Raw genomic sequence first — 22,065 nt, 5'->3', positions numbered from 1 at the left:
GTGCTATTAATTTCCCTTCATAGCATTGCTTACCTGAGTCCTACAAGTTTTGATATCTCGTATTTTTATTACCATTCAGTTCAATGTATTTTTTATTTCCCGTGAGACTGGCTTTTCGATTCATGGATTATTTGGAAGTGTGCTGTTTAGTTTCCTAGCGATTGGCAATTGTCCTGTCATTTTTTTTCTTGTTAATTTCTAGTTTGATTCCATTGTAGTCAAAGAATATACTCTGCATAATTTCAATTATTTTACATTTGATGAGGTCCGTTTTTATGACCTAGGATATTGTGTATCTTGGTATATGTTCTATGGGCACTTGAAAGGAGTCTATATTCTACTCTTGCTGTGTGGAATGTTTTATAAATGTTGATTAAATCCTGTTGGTTGATGGTGCCAGTGAGTTCTTTTATATGCTTGCTGATATTCTGCCAGAGAAGAATCTAAACTCAGTCTTTTTGATTCTCCTTTCTGGAGGCAAAATCTGCTTCATTGAGTTGTTTCAGGGTTGCATTTGAGAACATAAACACACAGCCAAAGGACTGCTAGTGTGATCAATGACATACAGTGGTTTCTTTTTCTACTGATCAGTCGTGTAGCTCTTCATGTGAAAGGAATATCTGGGAGTGGTTTTGATTGTCACCCAGCTGGAAAAAATAAAGGGAACTAATGGGGCTCTTCAGGAATACGAAGGGAAAGGGTAGAAATGTATATATTATAGTTCCTGAGCATGACTGAGTGGGTGAGAATCCACACAGAACTATGAATCGTACCAGGTAGAATAAGGTGATGAACCAAAAAATAGAAATCCTCCACGACATGGACCACAGGAGGGTGAAAAAGGAGGAAACAGGCACCAGGAACTCAGGGGCACGTGAGTTTTCAGAGACAGAAAGGGAAGCTCTTCACCAACATGTGGGTCTTCTCTGGCTTCTTGTTTTGTATCTTCTATCGTAGAACATAGAGCAGTCTCAGGATGAATTTGTCCTCTAGACATCTCATAATCCACTGGACTGTGCCTGTGGCATTCTGGGCATCTCACTTTTCCCAGCATACTGCTCTCAATCCAGCCAAAACACAGACGGTTTCATGAGTGAAACATAATTAACCAACTCAGTGGTTTTGTTATGTTTTCATGTTTAAATTCACAAATGTTAACATATATAAACATATACACACATATTTTTTCCCAGCTTTATTGAGATCTTGACATATAACATGTAAGTTTAAGGTGTACAACCTGATGATTTGATATGCATATATATTGCTAAATGATTACAGCAATAAGGTTGGTTGATACCTCCATCCTGTCACATAATTACCATTTCTCTTTTGTGGTGAGAATATTTGTAATCTACTCTCTCAATAATGTTCGAGTATATAATTCAGTATCATCAGTTATAATCACCATCCTGTACGTTAGATCCCTAGAACTTATGCACTTAAAGCTGTAAGTTTTTGCCCTTTGACCAACATCTCCCCATTTCCCCCACCCTTAGCCCCTGGCTACCACTATTCTACTCTCTGTTTCTTTGAGTTTGGCTTTTTTAGATTTCACATACAAGTGAGAACATACAGCATTTGTCTTTCTCAGTCTGACTTACTTCCCTTAGCTTAATGTCCTCTTGGCCCACCCACATTGTCACAAAAGACAGGATTTCCTTCTCATGGCTGAATAATATTCTAGCATACATATATACTTTGCCTGATATTTATAATTTAATTAGGAAAATGACTTTAAAATTGATTTATAAGAAATTATGTTTGGCTGTAGATTATAGCTATCCAAAACCAAAAAATTAGAGAGAGCTTTTTTTAAAATAAAACTGAAGTAAAGAAAAACAAACTAATTGAGACAAAGGACTATTTATATTGAAAAGGCAAAATAACATGTCATGGATGTTACTGGCATTCGTAGAATTATTCTATTCCTTAAACTTGATTGCATTTTTATTCTTTTAGCTCAGTGGTTTTGTCATTTTCTTGATTAATTTCTTTCATTATATTTGGGCATAATAAAACATGTTCATTAGGTTCAGAGTGTTGATTTTTCAACCTACAATGGCTATAATGAAGAATTTAATACCATAGACTTACTGGCAAACCAGAATGCCTCCTGTGAGGAATGAATGTCCAGGGTGATTCCTTTTGGCATTATAGGTTTGTGTTCAGACTACACTAAACCACATATCTGTAGACAAACTATTTACTTAGGAAACTTTAGGTAAAATATAAATTAGTGAAGCCTCTCTTTGACCTTTTGAAAAAGTGTTAGTTTGAAAAGAATAATGCATATTACTATATTAGTTCACTCATTCAGAGTTCTGACTTTACCATCATTAAAGTTTCTAAATATATCCATACCTAGTGATAGGTGAAAAACATCTTTTAGAATGCAAAAGATTTGTCTCGAATCTTGAAAATCAAACATTAAAATCAATTTATTTGACCTCTGCTCAAGGTAGTAGTTGATTTTTATTTATTATGCTGTGACCAGTATGTTTTCTTTTCAAGAGAAACTGCATTTTATTTGGGGGAGATATTAAGAATAAGCACATTAACTATGAGATGTTACCACCCACCATCTAATAATTTAGGAAGAAAATAATCAACTCAAAAGCACATGCAAAATCATATTGTTTCGGGTAGCACGTATGAGGATGACTTTGCATTGTATTAAGTTCCATCTGCTCTGTTTAAGACAATGGTGAATTGTACAATTCCTTCAAGAAAGAGTCTTCTCAAAAACTGTGTAAATAAACAGAGTTTGGCACTTGAAAGAGCCTAATTTCAATTACTGGGCAAAGCCTTGTGTATGGATCATGTAATTGTTTAAGGACGTATTCCAAATAAATAGACCATAGTGAGAAGAGGAATCCAATGTATTCACCAAAAAAGCTTCAATAAATTCACGCTTTCTAATGGTATTCATGTCTTTTTTGAAATTCAGGTTATCGGGATTTCAGCTGCCGTCCTCCATAGTGAGCACGGGATCTATCCTTACTCTGTGGTTCACGACGGACTTCGCCGTGAGTGCCCAAGGCTTTAAAGCCCTGTACGAAGGTAGGACACTCACTGTGCCTTGCACACATTTACTCTCCATATGACCTCACACTTGCAACTCTGGACTACAGATTGTAGTGAAAATTTCACAGGTGGTTTAACGGTGTAAACATACGACTTTTGTATAATACATTGATGATTGGAGAACACTATTTGCTATAATTGACAAACTTTCTAGCACAAAACATGTGTTTACAACTTTCCTTTATTGGTAGAACTCTTTTGGATTGGAAAAGTGGTTTTTCTTTCAACGTGCAGCAGAGAAATTTTGAAAATTTTAAATACTAATTAACAGCACTCCTTTTCTGTGAAGAGTTCATTTTTAACGCAGAAGAATTTTCTTAAAGTTTTTGTTGGACAATAATACTGATGCTACTTAAGTAAAGGGAATTTCACTAAATGAGATTTTGTTGTCGAAGTGGAGACTTTTAATTGAGAAAATAATTTTGGTTTTACTGTTTGGTCATTGCAGGGCATGGGGGTTGGGTTCGGTTTGTTTTCATGGTTTCAGATTTTGTGCCTAGATAACTTTGGAGTCTTGCTATCATTATGGAACCAATTTTGGGGAAGAAATTTTAAAAATTAGAAGAGAGTGCAACCTTTGATAGAGGAAATAATACAGATCATCATTTCAAGCACTCAGCTTTAAGCAATTGTACCAGTAATACTTGTAAATGCTGAGGGGTGTCTTTTTTTGTCTTGTTTCACACGGATATTTTAAATTTTCTTTCATGTTTAATACAAAAGCTATTATTTTTAGCATAAATAAACTTCAGAGACTATGAAAAGAAAAGGATACTATGGGCCTGGGTATAGGCTAATCCCTGTTTACGACACGTCCCCCTTACTTCGGATGTCATTCTGGGTTAAGTACTGTCTGCATGTGTTCTTATTTGCACCACTCAGTGCACTTGGGCAAAAATCATTCTTTGGGGAAAGATAAAATCTACGTATGCTTTGTGCAACTGAACTTAGATATTATGCAATTATCAGAAAAATATAAGGATAGAGAGTCTTCTTTGCACAGAGACATAAGCAGACCAATTTATCCTTTCCTTTAAAGTTTTGCGTGGAGAGATGTTTAGGATTGTTTAGTATTCTTTTTTTGAATCGAAATAACATTGGCTTATAACACTATATAAATTTCAGATGTATATCTTTATATTTTGATTTCTATTCTGACTCTAGTGTCTTCCAGGTCACTATGTTTGTACAAAAACCAGCGTTGGTGGCCTGAAAGGGTTAATCACTTTTACGTGTATTACTGACTATCAGGGAATAAGTTAATATTTGGAGAGTAACAGACTAATTTAAGATTAATAGGTGCTATTAGCTTTAAAATGTTCTTATATCTGCCACTTCCTATATAATTGAAATTCACATAATGTCTTTTTTACTTAACATTACGAAAGTATCTCTAAGGAAATCCACACTAGCTGGCCAGAGAAACTTACCTTGTCCCATCAACATATATGACATTTACTCACGAGGTTGTTAAAGCTTCGACATTTTAGAAATCTTGGCAATTTTCCTCCCCTTCTTGGTAAAGTTCCTACTTGCATATAGTGTTGTGCTGAATTTCCTAAGATAAATGTAGAAACTCTGTTGACGTTGAGTGATTTCAAAATGAATAATTCTGTTAAATCTTCCTGGGCTATTGTTGTTGGTATTACTGGTCGTCATGATGGCATAAAAAATGATTGGTGAGATTGTCTCTCTTGGGGAAATACTTATGTAATGAAAAAAATTGGAAAAATGATTAGAATAGTGAACAGGACTATAAGTTAAATTAACTGTGTTTTTAAAAATGTTGATGTGTGGAAATGCTTTTTTTAAACTTATATTTTATATAGTGCGTGTTACAATATGGTCTGATATTTACAAGTAAATACAAGCCTTTTTTTAAAAATAAAGTACTTTGTCAGCAAAACCAAAGTTGTATCCAATATTTAATATCTGTATTTTAAAAATATTTCTCAATTAGCTAAAAGGTCTCCTGAGAAAAGAATTTGTACTACCTGGAGAAAAAGTTAATTATAGACTAAGCAGAAGATTAAAGACTAGAGAAATTGTCTAGAGGAGAATAAAGCTTTCAGTGCAAACACCAACTGATTTATCAATAGTATCAGTTTCCACAGGGAATTTAGATACAACCATAAGTTTTCCAATGCAGTGTCATGGGAAAAAGTGAGGTTTTATTAAGACAGTTTATAAGATATGCAAATACACCTAGTCAAATGTAATAGAAAGCAGAAACAATGATAATCATCAGAAAAATATCTGGAAAGAGAACACTGAATCCTTTTGATGATTCAAGTCCCTTTTTTCTCTTTAGTTTTTATTTTGATGAGACTATCCATCAAGTAATTTACATAAGCCAAATAATATAAGAAAATTTTGATGTATTATCCAAGACTTCTTAAGGAAACTTAATTTAGAAATAAAATACTACACCAGCTTTCTAAAAAAATCATTTTCTCTAGTCATTAAACTAGTACTGTTTTCTTCCAATTAAAATTAGGATTAATTTAGTATTACCAGATTGATGTTTAAATTTTTAATTTCAGTTCATTGACTTGAGTTGTAGAAAATCTTCCAAATTTTACAAATCTGTCTAAACATGATAACTTTGGTAACAAACTTACTAGGCATCGAACTTTATAGCTTTCTGGCAGTACTTTGGAATAGGTACTATTTACATAAATTATCATTTATATGTAGAAATATTAAGGTACATGGACACAATAAATTAAATTATAATTAATGTACTTAGTCATTTAACTTAATCTGAGAAATCAAATGGAAATATTTATAAATTTCACACTAACATTACTCACATATAGTAATTGGCTCTCTGAAAATGGAGACTTTCAGGGTCTTACTGAAGAAGTTAATAGATTACTGGTGAAATCAACATATTTTAACTCAGAAATACAGGATAATAAAATTGAAGTTAGTAATTTAATAGGGTGTTTTGTAATACTTTATTTGCTAGTTCTGTCACTGAATAATATTCATCATGTCAAACCAAATAATTTGCCTAATTTTCTTTGGTAAATTTAAAACAAAATAGTGGAATTATGCATAATTTACAATGATATAGATTACTATCAAAATTCCTATACATGCCTGATATTGAAGTACTATGTAAATAAATAACATTTATCCATGTATTTCTATTTGTCTACCTTCTTTCATCAATATCTCAATTACTAACAGAAAAATATTCTTTATTTTTGTCATCAAGCTTATGATTTAAGAAAAAAGTCATCTAGGAGGTCAGACAATTGACATGGCATGTTGAGGCATGACAAATATTATGTCATGACAAGCGTGCATTACAAAGCACGGCAATCATTAGACTTGAGGACAAGGAGAATAAATCAATCTGGTAACATATGATAATCTAGACACTGTGCCCTGGCGAACTTGTCACTCTGATGTTTTTCTCATTTTTTTCACTTTTTAATAGGGAATGCCTTTGTTTTCTAATGTTTTTTCTTATTAGTGACAAAGTAAACTAAATGTTAGAAACACATGGATATATGATGATAACTCTTGGATTCCAAATTTCAGTTATTTTGGTTCTGAAGTCTGATTTATTTGTAATTGAAATTTCTTTTGTTAATGCACATCTTTATTTTTATCTTGAATATTATTTCGAATGTTTCATAGGCTATTTGACAATTTTTTATACATTAACTTTTAATCATCTAAATCTTGATTATAGTTTAAAAATTTAGTTTTCATGAATGATTTACCACAATTTAATTGGCTTTTTAGATTTTTTTGTTGGAGTTGAAACAAGTTTTCTTTGACATTGGTTGTATTTTTTATAAACTGAGATATTATGTGAAATAGAATTTTTATGTATAGTACAACTTATATTTGGATAGAAAGCACCAACTCTGTGAATCAAAATAATGAGTCCAACATGTATTCACTAGAATCAATACTTGCCTTGTATAGATCATTTCTCAATAGCATAGGGCAATTCCATTGATTGGGAGCTAAATTTTCTTTGAACAATTGGCAAAGGCTTTATTCATGGGATGGCAGGTTTTTTAAAGAAATAGAAATGAAAATCATATACATATTTTGACATAGGTATTTACATTTGCAATAATCCTTTGACTAAGTGGAAATAAGGTTAAATTGGATTCTTGTCTAAAGAAAAGCTGATAAGAAATGGTAGAAATCTATTTTCTTTGAGCTTATCTTAAATTTGCTGGCTGACATAATAGTTGAAAAGCGAAAATTTTAACTACAAATATAGACAGTCAAATATTTTGTGTAAATAATATACTTATTACACACAATAAATGTATTGTGTGTAAAATTATTTACACACTCAACATTTATCTCAGCTTCCCAAGGTGCCATCTTTGAATATATTGGCCTTAAATTTTAGGCATTAAATCTGCAAGAATCTGAAAGAATCAAAATCCATTTTAATGAAAAAATACTGGAGATAAAGTGAGGAGGAATTCAACACTACTAAATAGTAAAACTTTGCTTGAGATGGGAAATTATGTTTCATACAAAATAGCTCATTAATTGGAGTGGGAAAACAATAGACCATGAAGATGGTTCAAGAGACTCCCTTGGGTTATAAAATACTCTTCTAAAAGAATGCTCTTTCAGGTTTTTCTTTTTTGTCTTAAAATCATTCATTTTATCAATTACAACATTATGTCCTGTTTACTAAGTTATATGTATCTCTGTGGATAGGAAGATGACAGATAGATAGATAGATAGATAGATAGATAGATAGATAGATAGATGTGCCTAGAATGGTATTAACTTTTTTTTTTTTAATTTTTTGTTTATTGCAGTAACATTGGTTTATAACATTGTAAAAATTTCAGGTGTACATCATTGTACTTCTATTTCTGCATAGATTACATCATGTTCACCACCAAAATACTAATTACAACCCATCACCACACACATGTACCGAATTATCCCTTTTATCCTCCTCCCTCCCCCCTTCCCCTCTGGTAACCACCAATCCAATCTCTGTCCCTATGTGTTTGTTTATTGTTGTTATTATCTACTACTTAAAGAAGGAAATCATACGGTATTTGACATTCTCCCTCTGACTTATTTCACTTTGCATCATACCCTCAATGTCCATCCATATTGTCACAAATGGCTGGATTTCATTGTTTCTTATGGCTGAGTAGTATTCCATTGTGTATATATACCACATCTTCTTTATCCATTCGTCCCTTGATGGGCACTTAGGTTGCTTCCAAGTCTTGGGTATTGTGAATAACGCTGCAATGAACACAGGGGTGCATGTACCTTTGCAAATTGGTGTTTTCAAGTTCTTTGGATAAATACCCAACAGTGGAATAGCTGGATCATATGGTAGTTCTATCCTTGCTTTTTTGAGGAATCTCCATACTGTTTTCCATAGTGGCTGGACCAGTTTGCACTCCCACCAGCAGTGTATGAGAGTTCCCATCTCTCCACATCCTCTCCAACACATGTTGTTTCCTGTCTTGTTAATTATAGCCATTCTGACGGGCGTGAGGTGATATCTCATTGTAGTTTTGATTTGCATTATGTGCATTGTCTTGTTAAATCATCATAAGATTTCTGTAAGTGAAGTAAAATGATCTACTATTATCAGATAGAGAAAGTGAGGTAGTGACCTGCAGTAATTTAGTTTGCCAAGATCTCATAGCTATTAAATAGTGAAAGCAGAAATTAAACACGTCTACCTATTTTCAGAGTTGTAATTTTTAACCACTTACTATATATACTTTCAAATACTTAAGTTTATTTGTGTATACACACATATGGAAAAACACGCTCATGAATGCATGCATATATACATGTGTGTATATACACATGAAGAATTCCATTTTTACATATATATACATATGTACAAATATATATACATACACATATGCACACATACAGTGTATATGTGGTTATGTAAATGGACACACAGGTTTACTCACTTTTTCTCTCATTTATTTACTAAGCATTCATTGAGCATCTACCAGAGACCTAATACAAGTGTTAGGAATACAAAGATGATAAGAATGATGCTTATTCTGAAGGACTAGTAAAGGAGAAAATGGCGAAATTCAGCAAAACATAGAGTGTAATTGGTGCTAATAAGTAGTTACAATGTTTGACAAGATCAGGCAAAAGAGAGAAGGTCAACTCCGTTTTCGGGCCGGGTAGAGATCGTCACAGAATTGATCTTGGGCTATATCTCCAAGGATGTGTTCAAAAAATCTCAGGTGCTAAACACCCTCTTTGTGGCAGGCAATGAATAGAAGTTCTCCAGGAAAACAGATACTAGGAGGATCTTTCTGAGTGAGGAAGAATCATGTGCACAAGTATAGAGAAAAACCAATTACCACCTTTAAGAATTATGGGCAGTTGGGTTTACTGGAGAAGGGAATGCAGAAGCAAGAGGAAGCAGAGGGAGGAGAGTTTGGAGGGGGAGCAGTGGGGACAGTCTGTGGGCCTGGGTTTCCCCTCAGAGTTCCCAGCAGGCCGCGAGCATGGCCCTTCTGACCGACCTCACAGTCAGGAGGTCGGGTTTACGTTGTTTCATCCGTGGGAGAGAAGACTTCTGTACCTTAAAGAAAAGGCTGAGTTCACGTCACTGGACTGTTACATAAAGTGTAGCTTTTTCTTTTTTGTACATGTTTCCATGTTACAATTTTGTCACCTTTTGGCTTTTAAATCATAGTTGCCGTGTCTGAAATGTGTGCAGAGGGAAGGGGGATAATGTGGATTAGATGAATTCTGAATTCCTGAAGCACTTTTAACTTTAGCCTGTTAGAGGGCGGTTCATATGCCATCCCTTATAGTCATTTTTCTTTGTACCCTTGAAGGCAATCAGGAACTCTAAGAAAAATTTGAATCCTTGGTGTTTGGCACAAAGTAAATATTCAAAAATAGTTTTTGATAAAAAATCTGCACTCAACCCCAACTTAATTTCAACCAGTAGTTCATATTTCGTTCCTTCAAAATCTAACAGAACTGCTAGTGTCACAATTAACTGATTTGAATTTGACTTTTCTCTCTGGTTAATGCACCATTTCATCCAGAACTTTCTAGAAAAGTACTGGCAGGATTTAGATAAAGAGATGATATGATCCACAATATACACACGTAGTTCCTCTTTAAAAAATAATGGACTCAAATACAGGCCATTAAGTTAAACCTGTAAAAACTTAATATGGATTAATTTAATTTGTTATACATTTATTTTATGCAAGCAAATGGCTTACATTTTCATATACTTCTTGGATTTTCACCAGGGAAAAGTGAATCTTGGCTACAACACAGACCTTTCATTCCGGGTTTCACTAAGTAATTAACTCCAGGGGTTGGGTGGGGCTTCTTACTGCCAGTGTGTTTCTCGTTGGTTGCGTATATTTGGCATTTCTCTCTGACACATCCTTCAAGCAGAATTTTCTTTCCTCTAACATCCGTGGATCCAGGTTTAGAAAGAGCAGCAAGATTATTACCCTTCAAGCTCAAAGCTTTATTTAGAATGTCAGCACTGATTTATTTCTCCCTTGAAGTGATTATCCAAACTCAACCTGAATTAAAGTGTGGAACAGGAATGACCCACCTGGCAGAAGAGAAACGTTCCAGACTGAAGAAAATGATGGCCAAGGAACAGCAGTTAGCTGTCCATTAGCAGACACTTTCACAGTGTTTTGGATTTATAACAATGACTGAGGCTGGGACAAATGGGAAACTTCTAGAATTACTTTGCTCTTGACTGTTTGGGTGATTTAGATTGGTAAGCCCAGGTAAAGACACATCTTCAGTGAGGACACATTTTCACCTTGTAGAAAGCAGAGCCCTTGGTGTCTATATTAGCCTTTCTCTAGGCTTACTTGCCAGAGTCTGGGTATCTTTTGTGTCCTCGGTTTGCAGGGATATTCAACAGGAGGTACTTAGAACCACTAATCAAAGGTTTTAAAAGGACACTTGAAAATAATTATTGCTGTTAGTAACATCAATACTAACATCCCCAGGGCTGGCCCAGTGGCGCAAGTGGTTAAGTGCGCGTGCTCCACTGCAGCGGCCTGGGGTTCGCAGGTTCGTATCCTGGGTGCGCACTGACGCACTGCTTGGCAAGCCATGCTATGGCGGCGTCCCATATAAAGTGGAGGAAGATGGGCACGGATGTTAGCCCAGGGCCAGTCTTCCTCAGCAAAAAGAGGAGGACTGGCAGATGTTAGCACAGGGCTGATCTCCTCACACACACAAAAAATACTAACATCCCCAAAAAGCACAGACATAGGAGAGATACGATTACTTTCTGCAAGTTCAAATTTAAGGTAATCAAATAATGGAGCAGAGAAGAGAGATGCAGAGCTGCAAAAAGAACTGAGTTTAGCCAATCTAGCAAGGCTTATAAAATCCGTGGCTATTGACACGTCTGATGAAAGAATAAAAGATAGAATACGTGCCAGAGGCGAAACAGTGCCGGAGGCAGAGCTGTGTCCAATCAGGCTGACCCAAGGGGCGAGGGATGCTCCAGATCTTTGAGCCCCACAGTCCACTGAACAGCCATCCTTGTTGTGGGTGTGGATACAGGGAGTCAGCTTTAATCATTCTGGTCCCTTGTAAGCTTATCCCTGTTCTAAATATCTGACTTTCTTAATTTGGGGGTCATGGATAATCTCAGTTTCTATGAAGCTGTGAAATTATGGCACAATTTTGTATGTACGTGAGTTTCCCTGGGGAAAACCTTTCATAAACTTCAAGATCTCGAGAGTTCCATAAATAATGAAAAGGTCAGAATGACTTCTGTTGATTGATGATATAAGCTCTGCTCACTCGAGGCATCAAAGGTTCTTTTATCTGGTTTCTGTTGCTCATCTTATTTCTTGTTCCCGTTGTTTTGACTCCATGTTCCAGCCAGCAACCTTCGGGTTACGATTTGGCCTCACATATAGGACTAGAGAGGGAAGAGAAAAAGGGGGACTGTCGTATCAGTGTAAATAGTCGAGTTCCTGTGAATTGTAATTTCTTAATTTGGCGTTTTGAGTTTAAGTATTGGTTCTGTGAACTTAATTAATGTGCATTTACCCCTGAGAGATGAATCCGCTCTTTGTGCACTACCAAATCTAGTTTCTGATTCAGTAGGAGTAGATCACTGTAAATTCGTTAAGACAATAAATTCTACTGTGAGGTCTATTGAGAGATACTGAGTCGATGTTTTGCCATTGCAACACACCAACACACACACACACACACACACATGCACACACACACCCTTTTTATATTGCTGTGTACAATTTTCCTTCAAGCATCATCAAAGAAAGCAATTTATTCAAAGTGCTAATACCATTAAAAAGACTTAGTTTTAATCTTAGATGTATTGACCTAAGGGGATGTCCATGATACATGAAGTGAAAGAAATGCAGTATGATTCCACTTTGGTAAAAATATTTTTAGAAGTACTTGTATAAGTATGTATGCACTTCTATGTGTGTGTGTGTGTCTCCACATCTCCATGTATATGTACAGCATGCACACATATATGCTTGTATCAGTATTCAGAAGAGTGTAGGAGGATACCTGAATTGTTAATATAATTTTCTTTTGGGAGGAATTGGAATGATTAGGAAGAAAGATTGCTTGATTTTTCTTTGTATAATCATATTATTTATCTTGTTGCAATGAGCATTAAAAAATCAAATTATGAACATCATAAAGAAATTTCTGAAGATGATGTGGAAATTAATATTCTTAAATAGATCTCTGGCTCTTACCTGGAAACTGAATGAAAAATGGAACCAAGTAATTTAAACTCCTTCAATATTGTTTTCAAATGGCTAAATTAATGGGTTTTATCACCATCAAGCCTTGTCTATCTACTATTTGGGTACTAGACATGAAAAGTTAGGGGAAATTAATTATTTAGATGTTTACCGGTGGATGAGGGCATGGTTCTGAGGTCTGGGTTTAATCCAGTTTCCCGATTGCTATGAGTGCGACCATTGCAGAAGCTCCTTAAGCATTCATTGCATCAGATTCCTCATTGTGAAATGAAGAATGAATAGTATCTACCTCACATAGTTGTTATGAGACTTACAGAAGATTAGCTATTTAAACTGTTTGGCTAAGTACTTGTGTATAAAACTTTTAATTTATTCTTCTAGTTCTGTAGGATTGGCATAGAAGACGACCTCAATAAGTGTAGTGTTTGATTATTTTTTCAAAATTGTGAATTATATCATTTTCTTCTCTAATGCTTATGTCCCTCTCATTTTGTGCTAACGTCTTTTTGTCATCTTATTCTTGGGACACCTGTGTCTACCTCTATACCACCTTCTCTATGCTTTGTGTCTCTGACTTTTTCTACGTAGTTGAAAAAATTGCCAAATATTGATGATTCTGTGTTTTTCTAAGTGAAAGTGCAAAAAAGAGCTTTGTCCCTGCTGAAGTGTTGAGTGGCACTTTCTGGCTTTATGATAAACTGGCAAGTTGTACGTTCTTATAAGGTTACTTTTTTATTTTTCTCAAATATCAACTCCTGTAGGTAGGTATTTTGCTGCTGTTTTGTTTTTGATTTGCTCATTCTTCCTTCTAAATAAGAGGAATATAGGATAGAGATCACTGAGGAAAGGCAAAATAACATTTTTTACACTTGCTTCTAGTTATGGTTGGCTAGTTCAAGGCAATTCAGGGAGAAGGTGTGAAAGAATGAGGTTGATTTAAGTGAAAAGAAAGACAGGCATGCACTGACTGAAGTCAAAAAGAACCAAAAACGCTGGAAATGAATATTAATATTGAAATTAGGACAAAAATATAGATAAATCAAATTCATTTTAATTTGGGAGCTAAAGAAAGGCTTTTCCTCTTCAGATCCTTTTGTGAAAGATATGTATATTACATGAAATAAAATTAATCTGTAGCAACATGTAAAATTTAAGCTTTAAAAAAAGTGCTTCCACTCTTTGATGTATAGTGAAACCAACGCCAAATGTGTATCCGAATGACAAAAAGACATACAAATATTTGTTTATCTGGAGAGTTCTTAAATCCGTCTACAGGAGATTCGGGGTTCATTTCCATTTCTGACTTTGCATTTAACATATAAATTTATTATCTTTTCTGATATTCTTGCTACCAAAGTTTAATGGGTCACTGCATATCAAACAAGCATCTGGGTTGCTAAATCTAAGCATATTTTTCAAAGAGAAGGTTAGTCTAAAAAGTTTCTGACCTTATTATGCAGTTTCTTCCTTCTTTTTTATTGTTTTCTTTAAATGTACCCAGACAATGGCTATCTACAAGCTCTCCTGAATAATAGATAGGATGTTGACCTCTATAGGATCAAATTCTGATAGATGGTTGATTATGGGTTTATTCTTAGTTCCAACAAAATGAGGTATTGATTTTATTAACTTGAAAACTCATCATATGGAGTTGCACTACAAGTTTGTGTATTTTCTATAATCAGTCCTTTCTAATCAATTTAATTGCCTATTTCACCTCTTATTCCTTAGTGCTAATCAGAGTAATGTAAAACTAAGGAGGAAATATATCTTCAGTTGTGTCCCAGCGTTGGTCAAAAGAATGAGGTACAGAAGTAACATTAAACTTTCAAATAAGGAAAATTAATATTTTCTGCATTTATTTGTATTCTCCCAAATCTTTTCTCTAAATACTGATAATGGAGAATCCATGCTGCTTAAGTACCCGTCTCGTCACAGTAGAGAGTGAAATGCCCTTTCTACAGAACCTCCTTGTTTGTTTTAACTAGCTTCCTTACAGACATTCTTGACATTGGTTCTTTCAAAATATAACCCTATATTTCTTTCGTATCCTCGGGGGAAAAAAATACCATTTAATGAAAGAAGAGTGGCCTGGGGCTTGTCAACTTGCAACACTAATTTGCATAAATCCAATTGAGTTTCAATAGTCATTTTAATCATATATATCTTCTAAGTTTTAATTTTGTTTTTCCAATCAGGCATATATTTTTCCTAAAATATGTTTTTAAATATTAGACTAACGGAATGGAAAGCCACATTTGGGAAGGAGGAGAGGGTGGGTGAGCGGACAGCTGGTGTGTGGGGGACATTTCAGTTTTCTCCTGCAATTCCGCCTGGGTGTAGGAGGATAACAAATGGGAGGTTTTGTGCAGGAATAAGATGCTGAACACATTTCAGCTTCAGAGGCATTATCCATCTTAACTCAGAAAAATGGAGTTTCAACAATTCACAGCTCATTTTTCATTTTTTAAGACTTTCACACTTGCTCAAAACCTTCCCATATGCCACAATTCTGACATGTATCAAATTTACGTATTTACTTGACTTTTTTGGGGAAGAAAAGCTCAGATGCATGAATCATGAGAATAGCAATGCCTCTTTATCTGAGTGTAGTGATAACACGTTATTTTTGTGTTATTTAAGTTTACCAAGTCAAAGGAACTAGCCAACACGTGTTTACAATTAACCCTTACACATTTATTACTGAAGTTCCTGAAAAATTAAGTGAGGTATCTTTTCATTTATAAACTACTGTATAAAAGAAGCACAATTTGCCCTCTCAATTTAAACGATGAATGAAATACAACATTATAATGAAACACAACAATGTTACATACATTGACATTTTATAACATACTTCAGGTGTAATTTAACCACATTTAAATCAGTTCTTTCAATTTTCAACAACCTCAACACAAGATGGCATCTAGCCTATTAAACCATAGAATCCCATTAACATATTCAATTGAAAAAAAAGACTTTATTATACATTAACTTTCATTTAATCCTTGAAACTTTACAAGTAGAGACTTTATTCTTATAGAGTTACCCCAAGAGGTAAGATAATTTTCCCAATGTTACGTTGACATCCAGTGGCAGAGAAGGGCTAGAATTTTTGTGTGCTCACCCTAAAGAGAACTGGCAAACTTTTTCTATAAATGGCCAAATAGTAAATATTTTTGGCTTTGCAGTTCATCTGTTTTCTTTCGCAACTACTCAGTTCTGTGGGTACAGTATGAAAGCAGCCCGAGACAATACTTACGTGAATGAGTGTGGTTGTGTTGCAATAAAACTTTATTTACAAAGATGGGAGGTCATTGTGTGAGACCTCTACCCTAAAGCCAAGCTCTTTCCTTCTGTGTCAGTCACTCTCCCATTACACAATAGACAAAGTGAGTGGACTTAAGAGTGGCTCCTACAATGGCCAGTCACATTGTTTTGCTGTAACTGACAAGACAACTTTGTTAGCCTGAGCCAAACACCAGGTGACTCAGGAGTTTCAGTAAATGAAATCATTTTAAGTTGGCAATCAACACATTCACTGATACTGTGTGCATACAGAGCTTGGTTAAAATTTCTCCTTTGCATTTTTGTGTGAGCCATGGTCAATAAGAGTGTCTGCATTCCTAGAGTGTGCTCAGTCCCAGCATTACAAGTTTGCTCTTTGTGTGTTTTCTTCTCAAAAGCTCCTGTACCAACAGGCTTTGCACAATCCACCCCAAAGGTACTCCTTAAGCTTCTTGGTATGAAATGTAGTATTAACTAATCAAAGTCTCTATTTCCATCTCATCAATGCCCAGAGAAGTATTAGTAGAAGATTCATTAGGAAGAGACGGCTGCTGAGATATAAATTTTTTTGTGGTTGAGGGGGAAAAAAGTTGAGTTTCAGAAATAATTGTCATAGAAGGTCTGTCACTTAGTTCCCTAAATTTTGTCATTTTGGTGGTGAATTAACAACTGGAGGCCCAATGATAAATAGTTTATATTGTTCTTAAGTGTACTCGCTGAGGACAAGTGCACTATAAAAGTCACTTGCACATCTGGAAAGGGTTGGGGCACTTTACAGTATAAAACTGTGCCAGCGGAAAAGTCCTACTCAGCATAACTAAATTGTAAGATGTGCACTATTATGCTCCTCGCCATCTGACAGCTGTTTGGTTCCTCTGCGAAATGAATTAGTGCTGTCATTTTGCTAATAGACCAAAAATAAAATCGCTGGCATTGTTTCCAGCAGCCAGTTCTAACAGAAGCCCATCTAAATGAATCTCCCTCTCACTGGTCACAGTCATGGCTGTGACAGGACAGGCGATCGGAACCCAAGGCATTACTCAGAATACTAATTGAGGGAAGCAAAATGCTTCTCAGAGCGAATATTACTTCAGATTGACTAAAAATAACCACCGATGTTTCTAAGCTATTGAATGACTCCCTTCTAAGATGACTCTCGAGACAGGCTCTGCTCTGACCAGGAGCATTTGTACATATGTAATCACTCACCGAACTCCAATATATCAGAAGCATTTCTTCTGTGTCTGCTATTGTGCCATCTCTAAGGACGGTTTCGTGAAAAATAACACAGAGGCGTCCTGCCTTATGGTACTTACTGCCAAGAAAGGTTATGTGTCTTGCACAGGGATGATGCGATGCTACACAAAGCCATGTTTTTCTTTTTGATCATCAATGAAAAACTGATGTTTTGTGCAGTGTAATTTTGAATCCAGGGTGATGGTTTCATGGCATTTATATTATAATTATTCATTGAACATGTTATAATTATTTCTTGAACTGCTAGGTGTTTTACGTGGTCTCCTTTTACTCTTTTAAGCCATGCTGATATAGATTGGCATTAAAATCCTCATTTTACAAATGAGGAACTGGAGTTAAGCATCTTGTTTGTGCTCATACAGCTAGTAGATGGCTAATGCCAGAATTTAAAACCATTACTACTCTTAGAAAATTGAGAAGCAAAAAAATATTGAGTCTAAAACTAGGTGGCAATTCCTTTGATCTATTAAGATAAGTATAATTTTTCTTTTTATTTCTCTTTTTCAAGCTAAATATTCCCAATTCACACAAAACCATCAGTTTGAATAATTAATAGACCAAAGCCCTCCTTTGAATAAAACGTATTGAGTTGATGTGTCTTTTCTGAAGTGAGAATCTATTCTAGATGTTAACTGATTGATGAGGAGTAGGATAGTCTAAGATTCCCTTTTCTGAGTAATATACTTCTACCAATGCAGCATTGATTGGAGAAGTGGTACAGCATAGTAGGTATATTTTATGGGCTCTGGAATTGATGACCTGTGTTCAAGCCCCAATTTTATTACTTTGTATTGTGCCTTGGGCAAATTACGTAACTCTTTTCGTGCCTCACTTTCTATATTTTAAAACAGCGTTGATAATAATAGAATTAATGACATCATAGGCTACTCGGAAGAATTAAATGTACATTGCCTAGAAGAGAACCTGGAACAGAATAAGTGCCTGCCATTATTATTACTAGTTTAGTATGTAGTGACAGAAGGTTCTTAGTTTAAGTCCTGCCTACAGGTATTCAAATTCAATTTAATTTTAATATTAATCATAATAATATTAAACATAATCCAAATGAACTTTAGACATGAATATAATATAAATAAAATATATCAGTACTACAAATACAATGTAAATATAGGTTATATATATAGTATAATATAAATATTATTCATGAATTTAATATACATCATATCTTGCTACTACCTAAAACTCAATTGAGTTTTTAAATTTTTATATTTAATGATAGTAAACATTACTTTAATTAAACTTATTTTCACCAATCCCGCTTTCCCCATCTTTGTATTTATATTCTATCACCCGACGTATGTCTATGTTCTATAACTATTTTTACATAAATGTGCTTCATGCAAAACTTGTGTGTGGGATTTTAATAAATGTTAGACTAAAAATATAATGATTGGAAAATGCAAGATTAATAAGGTAAAACAAGTTTCTTGACAAGACGTCAAAGCCAAAGTTAAAGCTGTTTCTTCACTATTGCTTTTAATATTCCCAGGATCCTGTGGGTTTCCCAGAGGGAGATTTTGTGTGTGGTGTTTCCCAAACTTGATTGGACCACAGAAATGAATTTTCATGGAGTATCTCATGAGGTTAGGGTCCTTGGGAACCTGTTGGAGAAAAAATACTCTAAAACCTCCCCATTTTCTCCCCCAATTTTCTTAGCCACTCCAACCATATTGATTCCGTATCAGCAAAATGCATGCCACATTCTCCTGTGGACTGCACTCTGATAAACGTAATCTGTGGCGTGGTCAGAATGGTGTTGGTCCAAGAGATGTCTTGGTGCTGGCCCTCTTGGTCGCTCTGTTCTGCACATTGAGATCCTCACTGTAGAAGATACTTTCTGTCTGCAGACTGCTTTGCTGGACTTTGCTCCACAGGTAGAAAAAAAATAGAGCTATTTACACTTTAAAAAGACCCTTTAGAGAGCGTCTTCAGCAGTGCACTTACTAGGAGGCTATTTTAGCAGGAGTAGAATGATCCAGCCATTTCAGAGCACAGCCTTTGGGTATTACCACATTCTGACCACCAGTGAGACAGACTCAGCAAGGTAATTGGGTCTCTGAGTGTCTTCATTGGAGAGACAGCCAGACTAGGGGGAAGAATTCAGCCACGAGATGTGGTTTGGGTTTTATCACATCAGATTGTAAAATAATCATTTCAGGAACTATACAATATAAATAAAGACAGAGTATAAATAGTAGTTAAAATATGATATGAATAATGAAAAAAAAATTAATTGTTATGACAATGTGACTAAAATGTGAAAGAGTGCATTTACATATATTAAGTGATACAGGTTACTGAGTTAAAAGTCTACCTTAATCATGCCTTTCTATATCATCATCTTGAAAAGGGAATTTGATTTCCTTTTGCTAATGATATTTAAATTGGAATGATTTTCACATGAACACACATGTTTATCAATCCATTTTAGAGAATTATAAAAAGCTGTAACTGGGGATGATTTTGTTAAGCATATTCACTTACAATTTGGAATATTAAGTGGCTTACAGGGTGTTTACAACACCTTATGCAGAAAATTGTCACATTTAAATTAGCACTGAAGATCACTTCTACACCATCATAGATTGCCAATACTAAAGTTGACAGGGTAGAAACATTTGTTTGCTGTATTTGGCTCTTCATAAAATTAATATTTTCTACAAATATTTATTGAACACCTACTATATATTAAACATTTTCGAAGGATTAGATATACAACATTGAACAAAGTGGAACAAAATCACAAGGCTCATGTCTCTTAATTCTAATGGAGGGAGCCATACCATAAACAAATACATAATTGAAATATATGGCATATCACATGGTGATAGGTGATATGAAAAAGTGTAAATCGGGGGAGCGGTATAGGGATTGTCAGGCTAGGGGGTGGAGTTGGAATGTTAAATAGGGCATTTAGGAAATCTCTTCACGGAGAAAGAGGTAAAGGGACAGAGTGTGGAATTCTGGGGAAATACCATTCCAGGAGGCGGGGAGAGCAAGCGAAAAGCCTTGGGATGGAGTGCTCGTGGTTAATTCTGGATGTATTTTAACGTTAGAATCGATGGAATTTACTAGTTGAGTAAATTAAGATATGAGAAATAAGGAGTTAGCAATGACTCCAAGGTTTTTGGAGGTGGACAACTGGTCTGAAGGAGGACGTTGGGCTTAATGACGGGTGGAGCCTGGGGATCAGGAGTTCATTTTAGGCAGGTTCAATGTGAATGTCAATCAGACATCCAAAGGCCGGTGTCATGTAGCAGCTGGATCTACAAATCGGAGTTCAGGAGAAAGGACCAGGATGGAAATGGAAATGTGGGAGTAGCCAGCCATAAGATGAGATCATCAACGAGTAAGAAGACAGACAAGTGAAGAGGTCAAGAGACTATGTCCTTGGTTACCCCAGGGTTTAGACACTAGGAAGATGAGAAGGACCATTAAGTACAGATCATGGAGGAACAGTGGGTGAAGATGGAGGAAACTGAGGAGTGTGTGTTGCCTGGAAGCCAACTCAAACAAGTCTTTCAGGGAGGAAGAAGTGACTAACTCTCAGATGCCACTAATAGGTCTTGACTGATGAGGAGAGGTGATTTCCTATTGGACTTCACCATGAGGAGGTCATTGGTGGCCTTGACAAAGTCCACTTTGGTGAAACAGTGGGTATGAACTCATATTGGGATGGTTCAAAGAGAATCAGAGGAGAGAAATTGGAGAGAACAAGCATAGACAACTCTTCCAGGGAGTTTTGCTCTGAACATAAAGTGGGAGCATATGGAATAGTGGTAGAAGGGGGAGTGGAGAAAAGAACAGTGCTTCATTGTTGTTTTTGTTTTACAATGGGAAATTATATCATGTTTGTATGCTTTAGGATAGTTGAGTGAAGGGAAAAAAAAACCTAAAAGTGAAGAAATGTCTAAGAAATAGGGCTGTGATCTTATGCAAAAGTGGAAAGCGGGCCTTGAACAAGGACGTTTCAGTCACAGCAATGAAGAGCACACGAGTACAGGTAGATGTAGTGATAGAAGCTTATGATAGTTCTTTTCATATCCCTTCTCTTTTCTAAGTGAAATCATAAGCAAAGTCATTGTGTGAGGGTGTGGGTGGGAGAAGGCCTTGTGGGGTTGAGGGGAAAGAAGTTAGGCAATATTCAGAAGTGTCTTCCAGAAGAGTCTCCCTTTGAGGATGGATGCATGAAGGGGCTGTGGGAGTAATGCATTACCGTGGCACAGCTGCTGGATCCCAAGGAGATTAGTGGTCAGGAATACCAAGAGAGATGGGCAGCGCCACTGTGCGTTGTTCCCCAGCCATATTCAGCTGCAGGTGTGCAGCAGTAACTAGGTGAGGGGACTGGTCCAAGAAAGAGAGGAGCACGGAGTTGAGAGTACCTTCAAGGGAGCAGGAATAATGATGAAATATAGAATTTAAGCAGGGAAAGGAGTGTGTGTCGAGGAGGATAGGGACCATGAGAAGAATCATTGAATTTGTAGGTCCTGGTGTTCTGGAAGGAATGAGCCAAAAAGGTAGACGGAGGTGAGAAAATAGGATGTCTGACACTGAGAATTTTGGACAAGTATCCCAGGCTGATGTGACAAAGTCATAGGACCAGCTAGTAATTAATAAAAGAGGCTAGAAGACAAGTTCGTCAGCAGAGAGGAGGCTGAGG

General features: G+C 35.7%; 1 protein-coding gene across 1 annotated transcript in view; it reads left to right on the top strand.

Annotated features, from left to right (window-relative positions):
• The window catches only part of CSMD1 (CUB and Sushi multiple domains 1), a 1,554,536-nt gene that overhangs the window by 191,602 nt on the left and 1,340,869 nt on the right, over positions 1-22,065 (top strand). Inside the window, exon 3 of the mRNA XM_058524846.1 lies at positions 2,951-3,063. Coding sequence (XP_058380829.1) covers positions 2,951-3,063 — 113 coding nt within the window. The remainder of the gene's footprint in view (positions 1-2,950; positions 3,064-22,065) is intronic.

The sequence above is a fragment of the Diceros bicornis genome, chromosome 29 (genome assembly GCF_020826845.1).
Source record: "Diceros bicornis minor isolate mBicDic1 chromosome 29, mDicBic1.mat.cur, whole genome shotgun sequence".
NCBI lineage: Eukaryota > Metazoa > Chordata > Mammalia > Perissodactyla > Rhinocerotidae > Diceros > Diceros bicornis.
The sequence above is the reverse complement of the archived record's forward strand: the minus strand, read 5'-3'. Positions and strand labels throughout refer to the sequence as shown.